The 26,442-nt window shown below is 35.7% G+C and overlaps 2 protein-coding genes across 2 annotated transcripts in view; one reads left to right on the top strand and one right to left on the bottom strand.

The window, feature by feature from the left end:
* Positions 1–45: 45 nt before the first annotated feature.
* capn2a (calpain 2, (m/II) large subunit a) lies at positions 46–21,299 on the bottom strand. Its single transcript, XM_055169735.2, has 21 exons — positions 20,741–21,299; positions 20,151–20,220; positions 15,621–15,739; positions 13,748–13,881; positions 11,175–11,343; positions 9,258–9,341; positions 7,103–7,188; positions 6,807–6,875; positions 6,555–6,715; positions 5,866–6,035; positions 5,753–5,764; positions 5,312–5,523; positions 3,295–3,331; positions 3,141–3,206; positions 2,956–3,013; positions 2,803–2,867; positions 2,423–2,491; positions 2,256–2,334; positions 2,011–2,127; positions 1,612–1,670; positions 46–1,525 (listed from the first exon to the last, which is right to left on the bottom strand). The coding sequence occupies exons 1-21, from the start codon at positions 20,975–20,977 to the stop codon at positions 1,502–1,504; spliced, it is 2,097 nt and encodes a 698-aa protein (XP_055025710.2). The 5' UTR covers positions 20,978–21,299; the 3' UTR covers positions 46–1,501.
* Positions 21,300–24,495: 3,196 nt separating this feature from the next.
* Positions 24,496–26,442, top strand: part of cdh23 (cadherin-related 23) — a 386,093-nt gene continuing 384,146 nt past the window's right edge. Inside the window, exon 1 of the mRNA XM_073873573.1 lies at positions 24,496–24,615. The gene's annotated coding sequence lies outside the window, so the exon portion shown is untranslated. The remainder of the gene's footprint in view (positions 24,616–26,442) is intronic.

The raw sequence follows: 26,442 nt of genomic DNA, 5'->3' as shown, positions 1-26,442 counted from the left end.
ATAATAGCGACAAGTGCACTTCAGCTAAAGTAGCGGACGCGTGCGTTATAGAATTAAACACGGAAAACTTTATTTATGTCTCCACAGAGACAAAACTGTACAGTAACACATTTATAAAGTATACATTTATATAAAAATAGGTGATAGCCGTGCTTGCAAGGTGGCACTAGACTTGGTTTCAAATTATAATTTGACCTCAAATGTAGTATAGTGATCTCTATTAAAATAGCTATAGTAGCCTCGAACTTTACCATAGTAAATATACCGAAGTATTACAGTTTATCAATTTACTATAGTTAATACAACAGAATACTATAGAATACATTAATGTACACTGTAAAAAAATCCTGTAGAAATTACAGTATTACTGGTAGCTGTTTACAAGCAACTTACTGTAGATTTAAATGTATGCCATTTACTGGAAACAGCCTATTCAAAGCCAAATGAACACCAAACATCAACAAGTCTTTATGTTTATAGAATAAAACTCAAATAACAGCTTCATGCAAAGCATTCTGGGAACCAAAATCTGAAGGAAAAAAACATTTAAAAAAGGTTGATAAGGATTTCTGGTTCCCAGAATGCTTAGCATGAGGCTGTTAGTTATTTTATAGTTTTATTCTGTAAAGACAAAAACCCGCCAATGTTTAATGTTCATTTAACTTTAAACAAACTGTTGCCAGCAAACAACATCAATTTATATCTACAGTAAGTTACTGGCTAACAGCTGCATAACTACAGCCATGTTTTACAGCAGTGGTTCTCAAACTGGGGTCCGGGGCCCCCCAGTTTTGACATTTTATAAAATATATTAATTTATCATGAATTCTGTGAAATTAAACCTAAAAAAAATAAGGCAGCATTACTTTGTATAATTTAATGTTTTGTTTAATTAAAATGTGAAGTTTTAGAACTGTTCTTTGTCATAAATTTTCTTTGGGGGGGCCGCAAAGAAATGCACCGTACACAAAGGAGGCCGCACGCTGAAAAAGTTTGAGAACCATGTTTTACAGTGTAGCAATTACTATAATATTCTACAGTAAGCGACTGTATTTACTACAGTATACTATACTAAAGTACACTTCATTATTTGAATGTTAGTATAAAAATGTTTAATTACTAAGTTATAAATATAAACAGAAAGGAATGAAATATGTCAGTCCATATATATTGAAATAATTTGAACATAGATAAATACGAATTTGAAAACATCTACTTATACATTTTCTGTGGAAAATGTTAAAGTGTTTGCCTGTTTCCCTTTACAGGAAAGGATTTTGTTTAAATCTCTATGAATAAGAATTATAATGCCTTGCAAGCACAGCATTAACATGTAAGTGAACATCAATTAAAACAACAGTCAACATTTCTTATATCTCTCTAGCAACAACCGTAGACACGTTTACAAATTGGTCCACAATACAAATAAAGCATGTGTGTATATTACTGTCATGTGAGTTAACCGACATAATAAAAGTACTATTTGAAATCCTCTGGTCCTTTAAATCATAGCAAACATCAGCCACTGCAAGGAAGAAAAAAAAATCAAGCAAATGCTCAGCTAAAAAATACAGAGAACTGAGATATACTGGTTAGATTGTGAGACATTACCTGAGTAAAGTTCAACTCAATGAAACCACTGTTGTCTATGTCAATCTTCTTGAACACTTCTACAAAAGAGAACAAAATGCTGTTAGTGCTTGATTGATAACCCTTACGGAAATTAACCATGGTTTTACTACATGGTTACCACAAAATAACCATGGATTTTGCTACAAAAAAAAAACATTGGTTTTGCCAATGGTAATACATTTTTGTCAATGGAATCAAACATCACATTACATAAGCAGTAATGGGCTCTCGACCACAAAATTATTAATAATATAATGTGGTCAATAAACTTATTGTATAGCCATGCAATTTACAGAATGAATCAACATCATTGTATTAACCAATCAAAGTCAAGACTTTTGAATACATTGTTGTAAACCTATTTACATGTGTACTTACTAAACATCATCTCCAGACGCATCACACAGGCCACAAAGTTATCAAAGTCAATAGTCAGGTCTGCTTCACCAAAGCGCGCAGCCAAAAGTTGATGAATGCTGTCATTTAAAGAGAATCCTGTGCGGGGATCACCAACAAAACCAGTTAAAAAAAACCCAGATAAACTACTTCTATTACAGCTATTTTTGTAAATCCTTCATTCATTTAAAAACATACTAAAAGTCTGAATGAGAGTCAAAGATCACCTGTTTCCTTCAAAGCCATTCGCATCTCTGGTGTACTCATGCAGCCAGATCCGTCCATGTCATTCTTCTTGTAAATGATCTAAAAAGAGAATAAAGAAGATATAAGGTCATGAAAAACAATGCAAACAAGTAGCATTTGTGAGTTTGTGTTTTTAAGATTAATTTACCAGATATTTTTGAATTTTCTTCCACAAAGTGGCAAACTCCGCTAACCCCAGTTTACCATTGCCACTTTCCTGCATCCGAGTTAAGACAAAATAGTTGAGATGGATAGAAATACTGTAGATGACTTTTATTTACTAATAACCTGAAAGAAACTGCAGCCCGGTTTCATAGACAAGGTTTAGATTAGGCTTAGGCTTTTATAAATTTGATTTAGGTGCATCTAAAACAATGGCACAGATATATTTTAAGATATGTTAGGGTAAGTTGTTTTCAGTTAAGACAGCTCAAATTTTAGTCTGGGACTAGGCCTAAGCATTGTCTGCAAAACCAGGCCTGCATGTCAAAAAATATAAAACCACACTTCTGGACCATTAAAGGATACATCCATGAGGTTCACCATGATCCTGCATGTATCCAAACTAAAACCATCTGTTTTAATATCCGTCCCTGTAAGAAGAAACATCTTGCTAAATATCTTTAGAAATTTAATTGTTTTGTTTTCATAATATTAAAAAAAATAATAATAATAACTCACGTTTTGAAACTATTTTGTTGAGAATCGTCCGCATCTCAAAGGCAGAAATCTCCATGTCCTTAGACAAGAACAAACACAAATAGATTTGATATATTAATGATAATCGGTCAAACATGGTTCATGTTTATCATGTAAAGTAATAAATCAGCATTGTGCATGCTCAGATATAGCCTACTTTAACTTACCTCTCCTGCGAGTTTGGTAAATAGCCCTCTAAATCCAGAATCAACCTCATCTTCAGACACCGTCTCCTGAAGTCACAGAACAGATCAGTGTTATCCACAATAATATACTGTAGTTAACAATAGCATTGTAAGAGACACATAGATTTCATCTTACATCTTCAAAATCTGCCTCCACAGGATCATCACATTGTCTGAAAGAAAGACACGCAAGAAGAGGTAACTTAGTAAGTTAACTAGTTTATGAATTACATACAATTTTTAACTGGATCATATTTTAACCCAAAAGCAAAATGAAAGAAAAATGGTTTAATATGTTTTTAAAACCAAAATGCTTGTTCAATACATTAAACTCCCTGTAAAGTCAATCTTAAAAATTGTTTTTAATCACATAACTCATGTTAGAAATCTGTTTCTGAAACAAATCAAAAACAGTATGTAGTACTGAATTGCAGAGTTAGATTGTTAAATAGTTCACCATTTCTGAGTACAGGATTATTTTGGCAGGGTTAAAACACAATTGGAAGCATCCATTTAGGTTATAGCTGTATTTAAAAGTTAAGAAAGATGGCAGCTTTCCAGCGAGTGGGCGTGGTTTCAGCGCAGACAGCAAAGATTTTTCTAAATTATTTTATTTACTTGCTGTTTTTATTCTATGAATCAAATTTGGTTGGGTGTTAAATAACTTTTAATGTGTTAATAACACATCAACGTTTTTCCTATTTAAGACGAGTAGTTATACGAGCAAGTTTGGTGGTACAAAATAAAACATAGAGCTTTTCTAAGCGGATTTTAAAGAGGAACTATATTTTATGGCGTAATAGCACTTTTGGGAGTACTTCGACTCGCCTGAAAAGTCCGCTCCCCTTCTCACTCTCATAATGGGAGAGGGAGGGTGTTACTGCGCCGAGTCGAAGTACTCCCAAAAGGGCTATTACGCCATAAAATATAGTTCCTCTTTTAAATCTGCTTAGAAAAGCGCTACGTTTTATTTTGTACCACCAAACTTGCTCGTATAACTACTCGTCTTAAATAGGAAAAACGTTGATGTGTTAGGTCACTTCTAACTTTATCTCTAAATGGTACCATTGAATGAATGGGGCTAAGCTAAATGCTATCGAAGCGTCGCAGAGCGCTCCAGCGCTTACGTGCACGCACACAGATGATAGAGGGATGTATCAACAATTCTTAGTTAAGGTAATAACATATTTTAATATTGAAAATGAGTAGACTATTCCTTTAAGATGTGTTTTCACCGATCGGATCACAAGTGGACGAGAGACACACATTACATTTACACCTGGTATTTAAATTCGTCTCTTTTGACCACTTCTGTCCTGAATACTGTCAGGGGGTGGTCTGTTGAGACGGTGGGCGAGTCTCTCCGCTGTCATTCAAATGCGAACGGGAGTAATTATTAGTTTATATGGACGCAAATATTATATCGGAGTCCGCTGCTTATTTAGCAAGTAAACATGCTGCACAGTGTTTTGTTCGTGTATATTTTAGAGCCTTCTCTGAATTTTCAGCGCAATTGATGAAATAAGATTGCGCAACTTTCACACGCTTTCAAAACGAAACTACGGAGATCAGCCGCTTTAGTTGTATCAATAAAAGGCTAAAAATAGCGCTGTTCACCGTATCTTCAAACCAGAAGTCAGAAAAGATGTAAAACTTGTGTTTAGTAGCACAGATTAGATAAATTGGCGAAGAGAAGGCGGTCCGTGTGGCTGTTCGAACACATTCAACCACATGTGCGTTTACACAAGCAAAAGCAATCCGATCGAATGGGGCTTCGACTACCTCTAAATGTGGTCGAAAGTGGATGCGTTCAAAACGTTTTGAACACCGTTTACACCTGGCATTAACGTCGTCCACTTGTGATTCGACCGATGAAAACGCATGTTAATGCCAAGAGTAAACAGCCTCATAGTGGATAATAGCGGAAATGTGGAATGCCGTAAAAACTCGTCATTGGCAGGGAAGCGTTTTCTGATGAGATAACTCGTCAATTGCGGGGAAATGGTTAATATCTGACTTTACAGGGACTTTAATGAAAATTTTGGAACACATAAAAAAACTCACTTTTAACTGTATAAATATATTGTTTTAGTGCAAAAAATGCATATTGTATTATAAATTGTATGTTTTATTATTACAAAGCGATGCCTTACTGCACTTCAGACTGTTTCTCCGAAAACACGCGCACACAGAAGTCTCCGTTCTTGTTCGGCTCAAAGGTGGAAGGAACGATGAGATATTCTCCAGGAGGAAGTTTAAAGCGGGTGCTGACCTCTCTCAGATTGATGAAAGTCTCAGATCGAGCTTTCTGAGCGTGGCTCAAGAAATAGTTCTTATCCAGATGAACATCCTTCTGTCCGTGAAACTGCAATGAAGTGATCACAAACCAGAATCAACTTTTTTTTAAAGAAAAATGCACAAGACACTGCCATATTGAGTGTGTTGTCTAATATTTTGCTTTGTCTTGATGGTTTCTAGGCCATTGCTTTGGCGTTGTAAGGGTGTTGTTAGGTGGTTTATTAGATGTTCTGCTTTAGTGCCCAAAGAGGCCACGTGTCTATATGATAATTCTGGAGCGAGTCCATTTTGCTCACCTGAGGAGGAACCTGGAAGAGATGGAAAAATTTCAACATTATAAGCAGCCCCAATTACAGGTTATACGGTGCTATAAATACCAAAATACAGCACAGTATCTTAGCAATCCCACCTCGTAGATGGCATAGCCGATGGTGTGCATGTCCTCTCCGGCCTTTCGCATTTTGCGCCGATTCTTCTGGATCAGACCGATGACGACACTGCAGCCCACTTCGTTATCATCAGGATCGTCGTCTTCCTCATTCAGTTTGATCTTAAACTGAGGATTCATCCAGAATGTGTCTGTGAACGACCAGTAAATATCAGCTGAATATAACAGCACCAGGTTACAGTGCATTGTTTTTGAAGTTGCTGTAAACCAATGAAAAAGTTGAGATTATAAGAGACGTCCTTTGAAAGACTAATATGGACAATTCAATTATCAAAAATATTAATATTGCAACCTGCTGACCCTCCTTTTCCTTTAAATTAATTTATTATTATTTTTTCTCTTCGGTGTCTTATTTGTTTTGAAAGAACACACATGAAAGCACCCTTGGAGCTGGGGTAACTTATGTTGTACAATGTTCAATAAAAATGAATACAAAAAAAGAAAACCTTGATGTTTAAAGGTTATTATAGGCCACTTGTGTTTAAATACTTTGGAAGATGTCACAGTCCCACCCCAAACCCAATTGCTATAATGCGTGACCCATTTTGGCCATTTCAAAAAAAGAGTGCAATTCCATTTGGTGCCACTAGTGGCGCTATAAATGACACACTTCAGCACTAAAGTTACTTAATTGTTTTGTAGTTACTTACAAGGATGATTCCTGCATCCACCAGCCGTTGAGCCTCTTCTCCAGCTGCCGTCGAACTTACTCGTGCTCCAGTGTTTGACAGAGTCAGTTGTCAGTGTGTCTGGGGTCAAAGTGCACACCTCTAAACGAGAATAATGTCTCACGAAATCTGAAAATGACATCCTGGACACGTACAAACAGGAAGTGAAGAAAGAATTAATGCTGCTAAAGTAACATTATACTTCAAACAATACATCATACACAAACTCTTTACCAGAATTCTCCATCTTCTGCTTTGACGTTTCCACGTTCAGATGAATCGACTGCATTCCACTCAGAAGAGCTAAAGGTGTATTAGAATAGATTTGATTCAATAATAAGTTACAAAATAATATACACCATGCTAATATGTGTTGATATGCACAAATGTAACATCAGCATCCAGCAACCTCTAAAATATCATACAATTATATGATGATACAATAAACACTTTGCAAGCTCATGTAACAGAATAATATAGAGTACATTTTATATATTTTATGTTGTGTTGTTTGATTGGTAAATATTTACTTGTCACTCCAAGCCCCTGTCCATTCCACTTGACCCCAAGGATTTCGAACCCGGACCAGCTTCTCCTTCCGGCCTCTATAATTAACCTGACAAGTCCAAAACATCACCATCAGAACATGAGCATCATGCACAATAAAGTTAACATGTGGGGCATTATATAAATGCGGGTATATTTGAAGAGTTTGGTTCCAAAATGCGATAAACGCCATTAAAAAAAAAATGAGTTACTCCCAAAAATGAGTTACTGCCAAATTCAGTATTACATCAGATCAGTATTTAAAAGTAAATTCTTAATTTTACGCAAAATCCAATATCCGCCGTGTTATTCTGTCATCATTTCTCCCTTTTTTCCCAAAACGCAATAAACGCCACTCCTCCTTTTCTGCAAAATGCAATAAATCTGCTCAACAAATCACAGCGCACAATTCCACGCATTATAAAAAACAATGGCGTCGCATTGAATACACACGAAATCCTAGTTTTCCTCACCTTGTACTTTGTGATCAACAAACAGACAAAAACAAAATAATACTTTAATGGCATGGATAACCCTGTGGTGGTTTTCTGTGACGAGAAAGAAACATAAGCCATCAACATCTAATAATTTACGTGAGAGGCACTCGGGAGAGGGAAAAATGCCGGCTGTTGCTTGTTCTCCCGACAGCATCAAGCTTCTGTCATGCTAACACATTGACCCCAGGGGATCTTATGAAAAACTTTTATTTTACGCGAAGCCAAAGAAAACCGAGCAGGACCAAAACATTTTACAGCTGATCGCTGTGAAAAATGTTAAGCGACGACATCCCAAGTATTACCGCAGCAATGACAGTGTTCTTAATATTACAAAGTAAGTGTTTTGGTTAATGCCATTAATGTTATTTTTTATCAGTGTATACCACTGGTCAACTAAATGAATATAACATGGCAAAGATGAATGCACATTTATATATTGATTCAACAGATTTATAGCATTTTGAAAATAAACTTCATGGTTTATTGCATTTTGTGGAAAAATCCTTTTTTATAATAAATCTTTGAAAATCAAATTATGTATTTGAATTTTTTATGTTTTATAACCTAAAATGCTATGTAAAGTTTGTAACAGAAAATAGTGGTTTTCATCTTGTCACTTTCTTGGAATAGAAAACACGTTATTAGTCAAATTAGCCAAAATTAGTCAAAATCGATTTATTGCGTATAGGAAGTTTTTTCTTCTTTTTTTCAAATTATTATATCTTTTATTATTTTAATAATCTGGTACTCATGGAACACAAGGTGCAACAGGCCATAACAATATAATTTTTCCTTGCAGTTTCTTATATAGCTGAAAATCATGATTTCCTGTTGTGCCAATTACTGGGTTTCCATTAAAATGTGAAGTGAATCTTTTTAAATTTGCATAAAAAGAAAAACAAACAAATGCAAATTAGGTGCGTTTCCATCACGTTGTTTGAGTGGATGACGGTGGTATTGGTAACATATTAACCAACAGTAAATAAAACAAGGCATGCTTAGAAAATTGAGACATGATTGCAGTAAATTTATTTAAAGTTATAAATGTACTAGCAGTGCAGTTTGTAATTGCCAAACTGAATGCTGTGCACAGAAAAAGAAATGCAATTTTTGATCCAGGCACTAACAGCAAGGGCATTGTGACAACGTCGAGCCCCATGTATGGTAAAGACAAACGCCAGCTGATAGACAATGTGGGTTTCACGTTCGCTACATCAGAATTTATTCGGCAAATGCGTTTTACTCTTTTTCACGTAACTCAAAAACCACCTCAAGCGAGCTTAAAAACATCTTTGCGAAATAAGGGATTTGTATTTGGAATTTACCATTTCTATCACTCGCTTCTAATGCGATACTTCAAAATGCGCAAAAAAATCAGTGTGATGGTCAATTCTGTTACCGTCAAACTTCGTTACCAATAGGAAATCATAATTTTCAGCTATAGAAGACATTTTTTAAAGAAAATATTATACTGTTATGGTCTGTAACACATCCATGACAACAAGTACCACATAATAAAAAATATACTATATTAAGATTTTTTTTTTTACTTTGGACACCAAATGTTCCTGCAATTATACAATCAAGAAAATGCATTTGAATTCGGGCCAGTTTTTGCACAGAAGACACACAGGTGAATAACCTCAATCGCTCCAGTAAGAGAGTAAGCATGACCCTTCACAAGCTTCTGATGAGTGATGGCCTCAGAGTCTGCAGCGCTGGTGATCTGTAAGAACAGAGAAAAACTGTTAATATTCACATCTTTCTGAAAGGTATAGTTCACCTGTTTGGTATAGTACAGTATACTATAAGTTTTGGAATAACGTGATCAATAACCACTGAATTTTTATATTCGGCAGAATATACAGATGAAAGAAAAAGTATGTGAACCCTTTGGGCTTACTTGGATTTCTTCATAAATTGGTCATAAAATGTGTTTTGATCTTCATCTAAGTCACAACAATAGAGAAACACAGTCTGCTTAAACTAATACCGCACAAACATTATACGTTTTCATATTTTTATTGAACACAACATGTAAACATTCATAGTGCAGGGTGAAAAAGGTTTGTGAACCTTTGGGTTTAATAACTGGTTGACCCTCCTTTGGCAGCAATAACCTCAACCAAACGTTTCCTATAGTTGCCGATCAGACCTGCACAACAGTCAGGAGAAATTTTGGACCATTCTTCTTTACAAAAGTGTTTCAGTTCAGCAATATTCTTGGGATGTCTGGTGTGAATCGCTCTATTGAGGTCATGCCACAGCATCTCAATCGGGTTGAGGTCAGGCGTATTTTCTTCTGTTGAAGCCATTCTGTTGTTGATTTACTTCTATGCTTTGGGCCGTTGTCCTGTTGCATCGTCCATCCTCTGTTAAGCTTCAGTTGGCGGACAAATGGTCTTAAGTTTTCCTGCAAAATGTCTTGATAAACTTGAAAATAACTCAATTTTGGTTTTATCTGTCCACAGAAGGTTTTGCCAGTAGTGCTGTGGAACATCCATGTGCTCTTTTGCAAACTTCAAACGTGCTGCAATGTTTTTTTTGGACAGCAGTGGCTTCATCCGTGGTGTCCTCCCATGAAGTCTATTCTTTTTTAATGTTTTCCTTATTGTAGATTTGTCAACAAAAATGTTAGCATGTGCCAGAGATTTCTGTAGCTGACACTCTAGGATTCTTCTTCACCTCATTGAGCATTCCACGCTGTGCTCTTGCAGTCATCTTTACAGGATGACCACACCTAGGGAGTGTAGCAACAGTGCTGAACTTTCTCCATTTGTAGACAATCTGTCTTACCGTGGACACATGGACATCAAGGCTTTTAGATATACTTTTGTAGCCCTTTCCAGCTTTATGGAAGTTAACAATTCTTGATCGTAGGTCTTCTGAGAGCTCTTTTGTGCGAAGCATGGTTCACATCAGACAATGCTTCTTCAGAAGGGCAAACTCAAAACTGGTGTGTGTTTTTTGTTGGACAGGGCAGCTTTAAACAACACATCCAATCTCATCATATATTGGCTGACTCCTGGCTCCAATTAGCTCTTGGAGAAGTCATTAGCCTAGGGTTTCACATAGTTTTTCCACCCTGCACTATGAATGTTTACATGTTGTGTTCAATAAAAACATGAAAACTTATAATGTTTGTGCGGTATAAGTTTAAGCAGACTGTGTTTCTCTATTGTTGTGACTTAGATGAAGATCAGAACACATTTTATGACTAATTTATGAAGAAATCCAAGTAAGCCCAAAGGGTTCACATACTTTTTCTTTCAACTGTATGAAAAGTTTCGTTGCAAAACGAGATAACTCCATTTTCTTAATTTTTCAGAAGTCTCGTTTTTTGGTTGTGCATTCCAAATAATATCAATTCAACTGCAGTTGGTTTGTTTTGATTTAAACCTTCATTAAAAAATACAGCTAAGTAGCACCATAAAACAAAATAATAACATGATAACATAATAATAAACAAGTTTTGACAAAAATGTTAAAAACGGAGTTATGTCGTTTTGCAACGAAACTCTTCATATGTATATAGACAGAATACACAAAATGCTCATACATCTATGGAGCAGCCCAACAGCGCTCCACAATCCAAGGCTTTCTTGATGATTTGAAACATGTTGGATGGAGCTTGTTTCAACTCGTACATTTCAGCAATTCCTCCGGTGAAATCCTCAAAGCCCTCAGTGGTTGAACCTCCAGACAAAGCTTCATAGCATCCATTAACCCTGAGGAACAAAAAACAATGTCACATCAGATCCTACATAGAGTAAAAGATAGTGATTGTTTCCATTAGTGTGACAGAAATATGTGTCCTCATGACTTACCACTGATAGGATTAACAATAATTTGTATAACAATATATAACATACTGAACATACTATTATTATTAATGGTTACTCTGTTTGTAATGCAAAATAACATTAATTATACTTTTAAAAGGTATACATATTCAGGATTTAAAAATAAGCAACTGAATTATTTACCTTTTAATAATATATTCATCTGAAATTGTCTGGCACAAACATTTTAAGCCGGATCTTACAATACAGGATTTTACCCTGAATTTACCCAATGCAAAAAAATGACTTTCTTACTTAAACATTTTTTTTTGGATTTTTATGGATTTTTATGATATGTCCCCTTAAAGTGCTATAAATGGGTCCCCAGTGCTTGTACCAACCTTGAAAACGTGAAAAAGATCAACCCAGTAGTCTTGGTAAACCAATCTCTTCAAGCATGTGAAAAATGTTGCTCCCCTTGTGATGTCAGAAGAGGATAATAATGCTCCTTATTCTGCTCTATCCAACCACAGTACTGCCATTAAGTGCAGAGATCAGCTCATTTGCATTTAAAAGGACACACGCAAAAGCGACACATTTTTGCTCACACCTACAAAGTGTCAATTTTAACATGTTGTAATATATTATCTATATGGTATTTTGAGCTAGAACTTCACATACGTACTCTGGGGACAACAAAGATTTATTTGACATCTTGAAAAAGTCTTTTGAAATATCTCCTTTAAAAGAATAGTCTACTCATTTTCAATATTAAAATATGTTATTACCTTAACTAAGAATTGTTGATACATCCCTCTATCATCTGTGTGCGGGCACGTAAGTGCTGGAGCGCGCTGGGACACTTCGAAAGCATTTAGCTTAGCCCCATTCATTCAATGGTACCAAAGTTAGAAGTGACCAAACACATCAACGTTTTTCCTATTTAAGACGAGTAGTTATACAAACAAGTTTGGTGGTACAAAATAAAACGTAGCGCTTTTCTAAAAGAGTAACTATATTTTATGGCGCAATAGCACTTTTGGGAGTACTTCGACTCGCCTGAAAAGTCCGCTCCCCTTCTCCCTCTTATAATGGGAGAGGGAGGGTGTTACTGCGGCGAGTCGAAGTACTCACAAAAGTGCTATTACGCCATAAAATATAGTTCCTCTTTTAAATCCGCTTAGAAAAGCGCTACGTTTTATTTTGTACCACCAAACTTGCTTGTATAACTACTTGTCTTAAATAGGAAAAACGTTGATGTGTTTGGTCACTTCTAACTTTATCTCTGATTGGTACCATTGAATGAATGGGGCTAAGCTAAATGCTTTCGAAGCGTCGCAGCGCGCTCCAGCGCTTACGTGCACGCACACAGATGATAGAGGGATGTATCAACTATTCCTTTAAGAATTTTTTTATTATTTTACTGAAAACAACACAAATATACTTAATCAAAATTAATTTTCTCAATGAGCAAAATGACCTGAGAAAATAAGTCTAGTTTTTAGACAAAAAAAATACTATTTAGGTGGATTTGTGCTTAAAAAATCTGGCAGTGGGATAACAAAACTTTTCTTCAATTTTGTTTAATTAAGTGATTAAGAAAAAGTAAACTTATTTCTAGATTTTTTTTCTTACCCCATTGGCAGATTTTTTGCTTGCTTTAGGCACATATTCACTAAAATGTGATTTTTTTAAATCATTTTTTGTGCAGTGCCCTGATTTTTCCCTCCCGGAACTCAATCGTTTCCGTTATTTGGCTCAGATTATCATGTTATGTGTGACGTTTACCAATAATAATCTTTAACCTCTTGATCTGGTCGACCCTATAAAAAAACATGTTTAATATAAAAGATTTTAAGTCGGGATGATCATGTCAAGAGACGGAGGTGATAGACAGACTATTTGAAATAATTTTGGACAGAGGAGATGGAGAAACTGCTTTTGGAAGTGTGGAAACATAAAAAAGCGTAAATAACGTGAAGACATGATTGCTCCCTCAAAAACATGAGCCGAGGAGAATCGTCCAGACAACAGACGTCTCTAGGTGCGGATACGGCCCAGAGTCATCTGCTATCTGGAAAACACGCAGTGCGAGCCTATTTAAAATTTTAGAAGAAAAACTGTCACGATTATCCTGACGTGTGTAGATCAGCCAGGATTTTAAAAATCCTGTAGTGTGAGACCAGCCTTAGGTAAAACAGCATGTGTTTCAGTGTACAGTATACTTAAATCTCAAACAAAATAAACTTTACTGCACTTACACGGACTGAAAGAATGTAAAGTTGATGTAATTGTGGTTGTAAGGCAAGACCAAATTTCAAAGCCACAAAAAGGAGATGTTATGACTCACTTGGCATACGCCTTCTCCAGCAGGGCGCTCCAGAACTCTGAGCCGGTTGCTGAATGAACAAACAGCAGTTCTCCATCTCTAGATGGCAGGCGGTCATCCACCACCACATCGACCCATTCCCCATACTGCCACAACTGCCAGCAAATAACAAACACAATATTTAAAGAGGAAAACACAAGAGCCAAAAAGTAAGATTTCAAGCACTGTCAGATATGCCTGACTACTCTGAGGTTTGAAAACAATGTAAAGCTAAGCGCACACACAGATATTGGGAGGGCTCTTCCTCTGGGATAAATTGTGCAGCATTATGAGTCAGTTACTTCCTGTACTGACCAAAACATTCCACCATCCCAAAAACCGGAGCCAAAGTTTCTCTTTAAAAAAATGCATACAGAGGACATTGAGTGATTTGAAACAATGCGTTACACGTCCATATCAAGATACATTGGCAAATGGACAAACTTGGGCAAGGTCTGTCTGTACATGTATCTATTAACTACTTTGCAATCATCTAGAATACCATAGCAACTGCTCAGTAAGGCCCTAACAAGTAGTCAGAACATCCTAACAAGTAGCAAACTCCTAGCAAGGCCTACATTTCTTCAAACTATTTAACCTAACTTTGAATATCTAACTTTAACTATGGGTTACCGCACTTGAAAATCACTTCACTTTTTCACTTCAGTTGTACATACAATATGGTACTGGTACACAGTTAGAATACCGATTATAAAAAAATATTGAAAAACTCATGTTTGTCTATTTCACATTTTGTTTAGATTAAAAAAGTTTACTGAGCTTTCATATGAACCTGTTAATTAATTTGATATTTTTGTCTGTTCACATACTGTTACTGCGCTTTTTACATCTAGGATCTGTACTTTACATGCACACATACCTTACATTACAATTAGGCCTGCACGATATTGGTGAGACAAACTGACATTGCGTTTAAACCCCCCCCTCAACTAAAGGGAAATAGTTGCGTGATTGTATAACATACAAACTTGGCAAGCAACCACATTAGCTGGGTTTCCATCACAATGATTTTATGAACATTTTTAAGTATCGCATAATAACTGAGTGATGGAAAGGCCACATTTCAAATAAAAATGCATAAATAGATAAATGCATGAATAAAAATTGAATGTTTATTATGCTTTACCTTTGTTTTTTCACCTATGCGAAAAAAGATTAAATGTGAATAATGGGAGATGGAAACCCATTTAAACCCAGCGAACATTAAACCCTCGTGACTGATCATCTAGCTGACGTTGCCTTTGCCGCTCAACGTCGTCGCAATGCCCTTGCTGCTAGCGCCTGCATCAAAAATTATCTATTTCTTCTTTTCTCAGTTTGGTCATTACAAACTGCACTACTAGTAAATTAATAACTTGACAAATCATATGTCTCAATTTTCTAAGCATGCCTTGTTTTATTTTCTGTTGGTTACAAGGTTATTTGCTCGAACAACTTGATGGAAACGCATCTAATTCGCATTGGTTTGTTTTTCTTTATTGTTGCAAATTTTGAAAAGATTGGGTTTACGTTTGGATGGAAACCCACTACTGTGTTATATAAGGACCTTTAAGTAGTAAAAAACAGTACTTGTGTGCATCTTAAGGCAAAAAAAAAAATGGTGCTTATATGTTAAGATCTGTCAGTGCAAGATATTTTTAAATTAAGCCAGCTCAAACATGCCTTATAGTGTGGGACTAAGATAAGTCCTATCTGGGAAACCACCTTATATCTGTATCCTCTTAATTCTATTTTATTTAACTTTTTATACGGCATGTCAACAATCTGTCATTGACTGTACATATAACTATACATAAGTCTGTACACATGACAACTAAACTAAAAACTTGTTTACCTGAAAGTGAAAAATACCAGCATAGTCATTCCCAAAGCCTTGGTTGGATGGTACGACACGACCCAGAACGTCTTCATTGAGGGTTAGGGAGGCAATAGCTGCTAAGAGCCAACAATCACCTGGCATAAGACAAAAGATGTGAACGTTTTAACATAAAAAAATACAAACATACTGTATCATGACTAAAGGATGCATCGATACCAAATTTCTGTGGTACGATAATCGAGTAATAAGAATGATGTCATCTGCTGATACCGATAGATGCAAATAGTTTTATAATACAGGGAGTGCAGAATTATTAGGCAAGTTGTATTTTTGAGGATTGCTTTTGTTGTTGTGCAACCACAGTGCTCTTGGTCAACTCAAAATGCCAACAAACCCCCAAACCCGAACACCCAAGTAGCAAAAGTGAAGTTTTGGCTTTGTTGAGGGAGTGTTTCTATGTACATCATTGTTGGGCAGCTATTGGTGTGCAGAATTATTGGGCAACTGGGTGAAAAACAGGGATTTTGCCATCTCACGTGTTTTTTTTTCACCTGTTAAAGTGAGAACAACAAACAAACCCTACACCCACAAAAAAAATCATAAAACAATAAAAAATAAAAAAGATATAGACTCAGTGACCAGCACAGCCACCCTTCTTTTCGATAACAGTCACAAGCCTTCCATTCACGGATTCAGTCAGTTTCTTGATCTGGTCTGAACCAACATTTTGTGCTGACGCAACCACAGCCTCCCAGACACTGTTCAGAGAGGTGTACTGTTTACCTTCACTGAAAATGTCCTGCTTAAGAAGGGATCAAAAGGTCTCAATAGGGTTTAAGTCAGGTGAAGAAGGGGCCATGTCATTCGTTTTTCACCTTTAAGGCCTTTACTGGCCAGCCATGCAGCGGAGCACCCCGATGCATGCGCTGAAGCGTTGTCCCGCACAAAAAAGTCTTCCTGAAAGATGCAGACTTCCTCCTGCACCACTGCTCGAAGAAAGTGTCTTCTAAAAATTGGCAGTAGGTCTGAGAGTTGTTTTTTATTTCCATTTTCAACCTAAAAAAAGGTCCAACAAGCTCATGTTTAATAATACCTGTCTGTGCCTGCCTGCCTGTAATGTAGAAGACACTTTCTTCAAGCAGTGGCACAGGAAAAAGTTTGCATCTTTCAAGAAGACTGATTATTTTGTAAGACAACGCTTCAGCACATACATCACAAGTACTCCACTGCATGGCTGGCCTGTAAAGGCCTTAGAGATGAAAAACTAATGACATGGCCCCCTTATTCACCTGACTTAAACCCTATTAAGACCTTTTGATCCCTTCTTAAACAGGACATTTTCAGTGAAGGTAAACAGTACACCTCTCTGAACAGTGTCTGGGGGGCTGTGGTTGCGTCTGCACAAAATGTTGGTTCAGATCAGATCAAGAAACGGACTGAATCCGTGAATGGAAGGCTTGTGACTGTTATCGAAAAGAAGGGTGGCTATACTGGTCACTGAGTCTATATCTTTTTTTATTTTTTATTGTTTTATTATTTTTTTTGTAAATATAGAGTCTGTTTATTATTCTCACTTTAACAAGTGAAAAAAAAAACAAGTGAGATGGTAAAATCTTTGTTTTTCATTTAGTTGCCTAATAATTCTGCACACTAATAGTTGCCTAATAATGATGTACATAGAAATATTCTCTTAATAAAGCCAAAATTTCACTTTTACTACTTAAATGTTCAGGTTTGAGGGTTTGTTAACATTTTGAATTGACCAAGAGCACTGTAGTTGTACAATAACAAAAGTAATCCTCAAAAATACAACTTGCCTAATAATTCTGCACTCCCTGTAGAAATGCAGACCGTACAAACTGGAGGATATAAGATTGTCATGATATAATCTGCATGCCCTGATCATCGGCTGTTTTTAAACAATCAGCTGATGTCTGTTAGTGGGAAAAATGCTTTTATCTGCCAAAAACAATTATACTGTAGGCCGATATATTAGCGCATAGTAGGGTGGTCCTTTTTTTCCAACTTCTAAAAGTTCATGCTCTCACCCCACCAATATGTTTAAATAAAAAAATTGGGCAATTTTTTTAATATCAATAATATTTAGAGGTTGCCCAAGACGTTTCAAGTGTAACACATTGGCGTTTTATGTGATACGTTGTGCTAGCATGTATAATTGTTTAATAATATATACTTATGGCAGCGGTGGACTTATTTGAGCATGCTCCATCAATTAAAACTCTTGTATTAGTTGTGATATGTCTTACAAAGCAAGAAAGCTTCAATGTGAATGAAGCACAATAGGATCAGAAGAGACTAAAATAACTGGAACAAAGTTATCCTCCAAGAAGCAAGTTTTGTGTGTTTTGTGCATTTTTTAAATGGTACAGTTTTTGCAAAATATGTCTTTGAGCAACCTATGAATATTGTAGGAACAATTCAAAAATTTGCACAGTGTCTTTTTATTAATATCCTAACACTTTTAGGGGGTAAGAGTTGAAAATTTAAAAAAAAAAACTGACCCATAAGGACCACCCTAGTGCATAGTCTCCCTGTAATCAATAATTTTATCAGTTAAAACTCAACTTTGAGCATCATATTAGCATATATAAAAGTTTAACCCGTCACAGTATACGTGTATCGATGAATATGCAAATTAGTCCCCGCCTATATTCTTTCGCACCTCCTCATACCTTAGATATACATGTAAATAGATGCCACATTCAGCATTTTCAGACACATAACTGCGAAGAACTACTGATACACGCGTTTAACTGTGTCGATGTGATTGGTTTCGTGTTTGTGACGTGGGAAACCAAGGCAATTGAAAACCGCAGGAATGAGACGCTCTCCAATTTTATGGAGAAAATACTTAAGAATAGTGTTGAATAATGAATTTACACATGGCTTGTCTTAAAGCATATTAAAAACACCACAGACATATAAACAACAATAAAACCTGACTTTCCCCACAATTGGACTTTAACGAACAACAACATAAAAGATACAAAGTTAGGAGCAAAACATAAAGACAATCATTTAAAGGTGCAGTGTGTATTGTAACTTCTAGGAGGATCTCTTGACAGAAATGCAATATAATATACATAACTATATTACTAGTGGTGTATAAAGACCTCACCTAATGAACCATTATGTTTTTATTACCTTAGAATGAGACGTTTTTATCTACATACACCAAGGGTTCCCTTACATGGAAGTCACCATTTTTGCCGCCATGTTTCTACAGAAGCCTTTAGCAGACAAACTTTTTTTACTAAGTTGACATGATTTTGTCCTGTGGCGGCTATCGCATCTTATTTATGTGTTTCAAAAGTAAGGGGTAAGCCGTGGAGTAAGGCGTTGGTTGCAATTCGCAACCTCACCACTAGATGCCGCTAAAATTTTCACACTGCACCTTTAAAGGTGCAGTGTGTAACTTTTAGAAGAATCCCTTGACAGAAATGCAATATAATCTACATAACTATAATATCAGTGGTGTATAAAGACCTTTCTGTTTTTATTACCTTTAAATTAGCAGTTTTTATCTACATACACACAGAGGGTCCCCTTACATGGAAGCCGCCATTTTGTGTCGCCATAGTTCTACAGAAGCCCTTAACGGACAAACTTTGTTTACCAAGTTGTCTCTGACAATGACGTGTTTGTCCAGTGGTGGCTACCATAGCTTCTCTATGCATTTCAAAATTGATGGGATGAGCTGTGGAATAAGCCGTTGGTTGCAATTTGAAACCTCACCACTAGATGCCGCTAAAATTTACACACTGCGCCTTTAAATAGCATGATATTATATCCTCTACTCCTCTACTGTAGGTCTGCTCTGTGTTCTGGCTATAAAAAATATTTAATTCAGTATTTACAAAGTTTGACTCCACATAAGCGCCTTTCAGATTGTCCTTCCCAGATTCGAGTTTAAAAACGCCTATAACGTTTAGCTTTTTTCAGTCTTATGAATCATCTTTTATAGAGTTAGCAGAGTTTCCCTGATTAGATCATGTGCCACTACACTGAAAGTGTTGCCAAGTTACCCGCTTCCTCTTTTCATTCATAATTCACACTTTTACATACACACTTCAATACTGAAGTAAATTCAGTCTATCTGATGTCTCTCCACGATAAAATAAGCACCGTAGTGAAGCAAAGGTTGCAGTAATACATTTTTGTTGTTACGCAACCGTCATCATTAGTAACACAGACAGAAGATTTCTCTATGTGGCTGAACTGATTCATTGCAAGTAACAAAAACAAACAACATTTATAATCTGTGGGCTGAAAACAGCATCTGTGGAATTTCACCCAAAGGAAGCACAATGACTTCTCTGATCTTAAGATGCATTGCTAGTTATAAAGTTCGGCGCAATGGTAAGTCATCACGAGGGTGTAAAAATCAACCACAGTTTCCTGACTAACGGCTGAGGGAGATTCAGAAAGTTTGTGTCTTTATTTAGCAGACACTTTTTAAAGTGACACACATGATGGCACGCTGTATTAACTAAAATGCAAGGGAGTAGTGCTAGAAACACTCACCTAAAGCTCCTTGGCAAATATCTGTTCTTGTAGCCCCTCCAACAATAAACTCAGGCTTGGATGTCAGTTCCTGCAGAAACAACGCAACATTCAACTATTTCCTGAAACGGTTTGCTTGTTTAAGATTTAAGGGAGTCAAGCATCTTAAGCATCTGAATGTTTGAACCGACTGGGATGTCCAAATACTAACATGATGATTCACGTGCTGGCATGTCTTGCCAAATTGGAATCTTCCTAAAATTCACAATAGTTCCTACGCCATAGTTACCTGCTTTTTTATAGGCTTTTCCACATGCAATAAAAGCCTTCTGTAGATGTTGGAGTTTTTTTATGGACTAATGCAGCTAGACAAATATCTTTAGTACATCAATGTGGTAAAACCTCTCTTAAAAATAGCTCTTAAAAATAAATTGTCCTAGAAGATTCTTTGCCAGGCTCCACAAAGAACCATCAACATCACCAGAACCTTTACATTGCACAAGAGGGTCTGTGACGTTTTATTTGTGGAAAAAGTTATTTGGGGAACCAAAAATGGCTAAATAAAAAATCATTTTAGCAACTTTGTGTAAATTGATGTAACAGGAACTCACCCCTGGTCTTTTCCACTGTATACCTCTGGTTTTAGACGATCGTGGACCGAGTTCGTTAAAGCCCAGAGATTCTGGTGCAGCTGTGAATGTGGGATCACAGAAGAGCTCACCTCGGCTCAGACACTCACTTCTGAGAGTCTCAAAGTTCTGGTTCATATATTTCACGGCGTTGCCATTCGTGCCGAAACCAGCAGCCAGTGCCCTCTGTTTGGCGAGTGCTGATGCCACTCCAGACATTTTCTATCCGGAAAGTTTCTCTCAACTGCAGCGAAATATTTCTGCTTTTACTCCGTAATCTTCTCCTCTTTTTGCAACAGGCGTGGCCGTTTTCGCGTGTAATCTGGCTGTGCCGAGCGCAGAGGGCGCGTTCCTGCGATCAAAAACAGCTGGAGGACGCAACAAGCGGAAAAACGCAGTAATAAAGAATCAGGGACTGCCCACATGTGACTTTCACGTTTGTCTGCGTAGTTTTAAAGTTTGGTTCTTGCGTCGATTGAATTCCAAATTAACGTTTTTTAAGGCAACGCGTTATACGCGTCCGTGCCCTTTTATTACGCGACGCTATATGGCATGTGACGCGACCGTTTGACGCATGTGTGTACATAAGTTACATACTTAAACATACTTAAACATACTTATGGAAATTAAACCACAATCGCGCTTTTTTATTTTTGGGGCTTAAAATGCGAAATTAGTACATTTCCAAAAAAAGCAATTTCATCTCGGAAACTAGTGTATTAAACTTAAAAAATATATAAAAATAATTATATAAAAAGATGCTGTATACTTTTTTATAGTAAAATGTGAGACACTGTATATAGTAATTATTACACTTTTGTTAATGTATACTGTCGTATTCTGAAGTATAGTGTTGAATAGTATTTACTACTATTGTAAGGTTTGATGCTTGAGAAGCAGTAGGACCCAGGAAAATGTAATAATGATGATGTACGACATGTAGACCAGTAGAGGGTGCTGCGATGGCTTATATATAGAATATATATTATAGTTAAGATAAAAACGCAAACTTGGTGCAAAACTGCTTCTAGCATTTACATTATGGCATACCATACAAAGTATGGATAATACTTATGGAAATCCTGCATACTTTTCACTACCTGTATGTCACAGATGCCTCCATGCTAGTGGTCCAGAGAAAGAGAGATGTGTTTCATGATGGATTACTGCTGCCATCTTGTGTTTATACACCACAATCCAGACCAGACTCTAAATTCGAAGTTTTGAGAAGTATTATACATTTACAATGCAAAAAGTAAAATTAAATATTTAATCTTAAAGCAAAAAGCATAAATTACATTTCAAAGGATAGATAGCAACTTAAACTTTCATAAATACTGTAACAGATCTAAAATGTATTTAGTTAGAAATGTAGAATTAGAAAAAAATCCCAATAAAATTTACATTTAGAGAATGTGTACTATATTGTGTAGTTAATGCTTTAGGTTTATCATTATTATAAAGAATGTAAACTTCATTCGATAAAAGTTTTGTAATAATTATTTTAAAGCATTTATTTTTTTTAGGGCTGTCAAAAGATTAATCGCGATTAATCGCATCCAAAATAAAAGTTTGTGTTAACATAACAAATGTGTGTGTATGGTGTATAATTATTATTCATATATAAAAACACACCCAATTATGTATATATTTAAGAAAAAATTATTATATTTATATATAAAATATTTATATTCATATATAATATAAATTATATAAATGTATATACAGTATTTAAATGCAAATATTTCTTAAATATATACCTGAATGTGTCGGTATTTATATATACATAATATTTAGACACAGTACACACACATATGTTATGTAAACACAAACTTTTATTTTGGATGCGATTAATCGCGATTAATCTTTTGACAGCCCTAATTTTTTTTAATATCTTGACTACTGCTGCAAACTGACTATCATTTCCAAGATTTTGGATCTTAAATTAGGCAATTTATAGGTTTTTTTTAAGAAATTGTCTTATGCAGAAGGAACAATATTTTCAACATCTAAATAGGAAATCAGTTATTGAATTTAGATGCAAATATTTGTTATTTCCTCTTCCACCAAAATATAAAGAAGTGCACTTTACAAAAATTACGATAATTATCCTGCTAAGGAATTTCTGAAATTAAGATTGAATTTGGACTGTAATATATGTCAATTTTGTAATAAGGACGTAGAAACTGTTAACACTTATTTCTTCATTGTTATCTGGTTAATTCATTTTGGACTGATGTCATTGGATTAAACAAAGAATAACTATTTTTTTCCATCTATTACTTGGGACATGTTGAAATTTGTGTTCATCTGGAGCATAAAAGTGTAGACTTTGTTGATCGTTACTTCTCATATTAAAATACTTTATTCACCAATGTAAAGTTCTGAAAACAGCACCCCAGTTTAATGTTTTTAAAAAAGAGCTTGACATGTATACTGAAAATTATGAGATGCGCTAAGGCCAAGAACTACGTGATTTGTTTAATAAGTGTGATTTTGTTTAATCCCCTATACATTGTTTATGGCTGCATGAATATATATTTTATTTTTATTAAAAAAATTGAATTATTGTCTTGTATGGTGGTTTATTTCTTTTTTATTATAGTATCAATAATATGAATTTCTCAGTCTGTGAGGACTTAAATTTGTGTTTATGTTGGCCTATTTTGTTTTGTTAAGATGCTTAAAATGCAAAATATAAAAAGTAAAAAAGGCATCTTATTTTTAGTTTCACAGAAGCAAAACAATAATATGAAGTTGGCAGCACTAAGTAAATGAAGTAACAATGTAGAAACACAATACTATCGCAATATTGTTTTAAAGCAGTTTTAAAATGAATGGTGTCTTACAAACACAATGGTGTGATTCAATCATGTATTTTTTATTTTGTTTTTAGTTGACACAGAAATTTTTCCTTTTTAACAACATAGCAGTTTCTAACAACTCAAAGATATCTAAATATTAAATATGTGAGTTTAAAGTACGGAACATTTGTTAATTCAACATACTACATATTTATAGAGGTATGCTGAAGATACTAGTAAATCAAGAAAACAAAGTATATTACTATAGGCAATCTATTATGAGTATATGCACAAACGTACAGTCCTAGAAAATACATGAATGTGACAGACTGGTCTCTATAAATCAGATTATAAGTGCAACAAGGTGATAATGATCATGTTGTCTGATTTAGGACACTCCCTCAGAAACACGCCTGCGATGTTATAAAAGTCCTGACGGTGGCAGCAGAGCAACATAATACAGACTCATGGTGACGCTGCTCTATCTCTTCTGAAATAGTATAATATGCGGTATAGTATAGAAAAGTCATCTGTATTAGAATGTAATATAGTAAATGACCAATATGGTATTTTAAAAAACAATATGGTTTCGTTTAAATGAACATATATTTTAAACAGTTTATTCCAAATTCATTTTTAAAACCATATGAATATCAAACTGCAAACTGTATGTAGCAGTAGGCTAAATCAGAAAATACGATTTTTTTTTTTTAGATTTTTTGTTGATGTGTATAGATCTTGTAGATAATTTGTTGTCAACGTATATATAAAATCTATATAGATTTTTTAAACATCTGTGGTTAATAAGCGACACTGGATGATGCTCAGTCATGCAACATTCAGCTTGTCTTAAATTTGAAACTGCAAAGTGTTTGTGTGTGTGTATGGAGAGAGAGAGAAAGAGAGAGAGAGAGAGAGAGAGAGAGAGAGAGAGAGAGAGAGAGAGAGAGAGAGAGGTGTAAAGTAGTCGGAGCATCAGCACTCTCTCAGCAGCAGGACCAGCGCTCGGTCGTCACGCGCGCTCGGCCCGGATTGATAAGGAGGCAGCAGCAGGTAAGAGCTCTCATTTTCAAACATAAAACAACTACAGACTGCAAAACTACGACAGATAACTCTAATAACCTCTGTTAAAGAAGATAACAATACTTCAGTCTCAAATAGACCCGTGTAAAATTCTCAAACATGTGTCTTGACAACAATGCTTCAACTATTTTTAATGCACACCTTTGCATTGATCGTTTTAGTTTCTATTCGAGCATTAGACTAAAGTAGGATTTTATGTATTTTTTTTTTAAGATTTCTAGTCAGAGACTTGAGACAGATTGAACGATAACGATAAGTCAGGGCTGGCAGTAACCATTGTGTATCATAACCCTAATCATAACCAGTTAGTGCCTTATGTTCGAGTTACAACCAGTGTTGTCTTCATACTAGTATTTTATAGTTTAATTAAGCTTTTGGGCTTTCTTGTTCCGTGTGGTTGCTCGCCCGTGGATCGGGTAGCACTGCGCGCGCCTGCTGCGCGTGCTGTTATTAATTCATGTGTCACCTGAGCGTGCGATAGGTTGCCACAATTGGCAGTGTTTTTATCATGCTTTTTAAATGTGATTATCAGTTTACATTGTGTTCATCGATATGTTATTATTCTATTATGTCAGCAAGTTTGGTTGATAAGTGTTTTTAACAGTATTAAAAACCGATCTGATCGTCTCTGCATCTACTGTAACTAACTCTCTAGACTAGAGGGATCACCTGAGGTTATTGTCATTTGTTAAATTGTTTCCCTCCATTATACTGTAGATTGCAAGGGTCTGACATTTTGGAGGGGGTTATGGCTGTCATTCTTTGGTTAAGTGAATTATTACACCCTTTTATCTTCATTTCCATACTTTGATATATAAGGAGAACTGGAGATGTGGCTGTCATATGTTCGAGTTATTACTACAGAATTTATCCAAACACATAATTGCAGATGTTCATAGTTGTGGTCTGAGTTTACCAATTTACAGATGTGTCATAAATAAACTTAATCGGAGCTTAATTTAAGTTTAATGCAAATGCTGCTCTCATTATCTCTCTGTTCAGGTGAGATCTGTTGGCCTTTTAAACATTTCAGGTGAGCTCAGGTAAACTTTTTGACACACTGTAAACAATTCATTATCGTTTCATGTCTGTTGATCACTTTTGGAAAAAACTGGAACAACTTTTCATGTCTTTGACACTTGGGCTCTGTAGGCAACATTTTGGCATCATAAAGGCTGAGCACCTGACCAAATATTCATGCAGCATTACTATTTATTTCATGCACATATTGAGTTTTTATTACATTTTGGGATTTAATTTTGGATGCTGCCCTTGAAGTAGACAGCAGTACAAAGTCAGTAAGCTCACTATGCTTTTAGTGTGTAGGGTAAAGTAATTGTGGTTAACAGGTTTTCTGATGGCACTTTATGCAGAATGTCAGCAGTAAAGGAATTTGGTTACATTAACTTTGTTAGAATAATAAAAATGATGAATGCACATTGGAGATACGCATGTGTGTGTTTGTGTGCACAAGTGTTTCTCTTTGATATTGAATCTGCTGGCTTTACTGCCACAGTTTCTCACTCGGCGTGTCTGTCACTCTTTTCAAATCCACTCCGAAACGAGTACAGACGAAAAAGAGAGAGATAGAGAGAGGAATGATCATTCGAAATGAAAGCTCGGGATGGGACAGGTATTTTGAGTGACAGGCTGAAATGAAAGGGTGTATCAGAGAGGGAGTGAGAAATGAATTGCAGATACAGTGACACTTTAAAGCTACGGAGAAGGAACGAAGAGATGATGGAAATAAAAGATGAAACTGAGAAATAAAATGGAGAATTTTGATCTGTGAATATA

Source organism: Misgurnus anguillicaudatus, chromosome 11, assembly GCF_027580225.2.
Source record: "Misgurnus anguillicaudatus chromosome 11, ASM2758022v2, whole genome shotgun sequence".
Lineage (NCBI taxonomy): Eukaryota > Metazoa > Chordata > Actinopteri > Cypriniformes > Cobitidae > Misgurnus > Misgurnus anguillicaudatus.
This window is presented reverse-complemented; position numbering and strand designations above follow the sequence as displayed.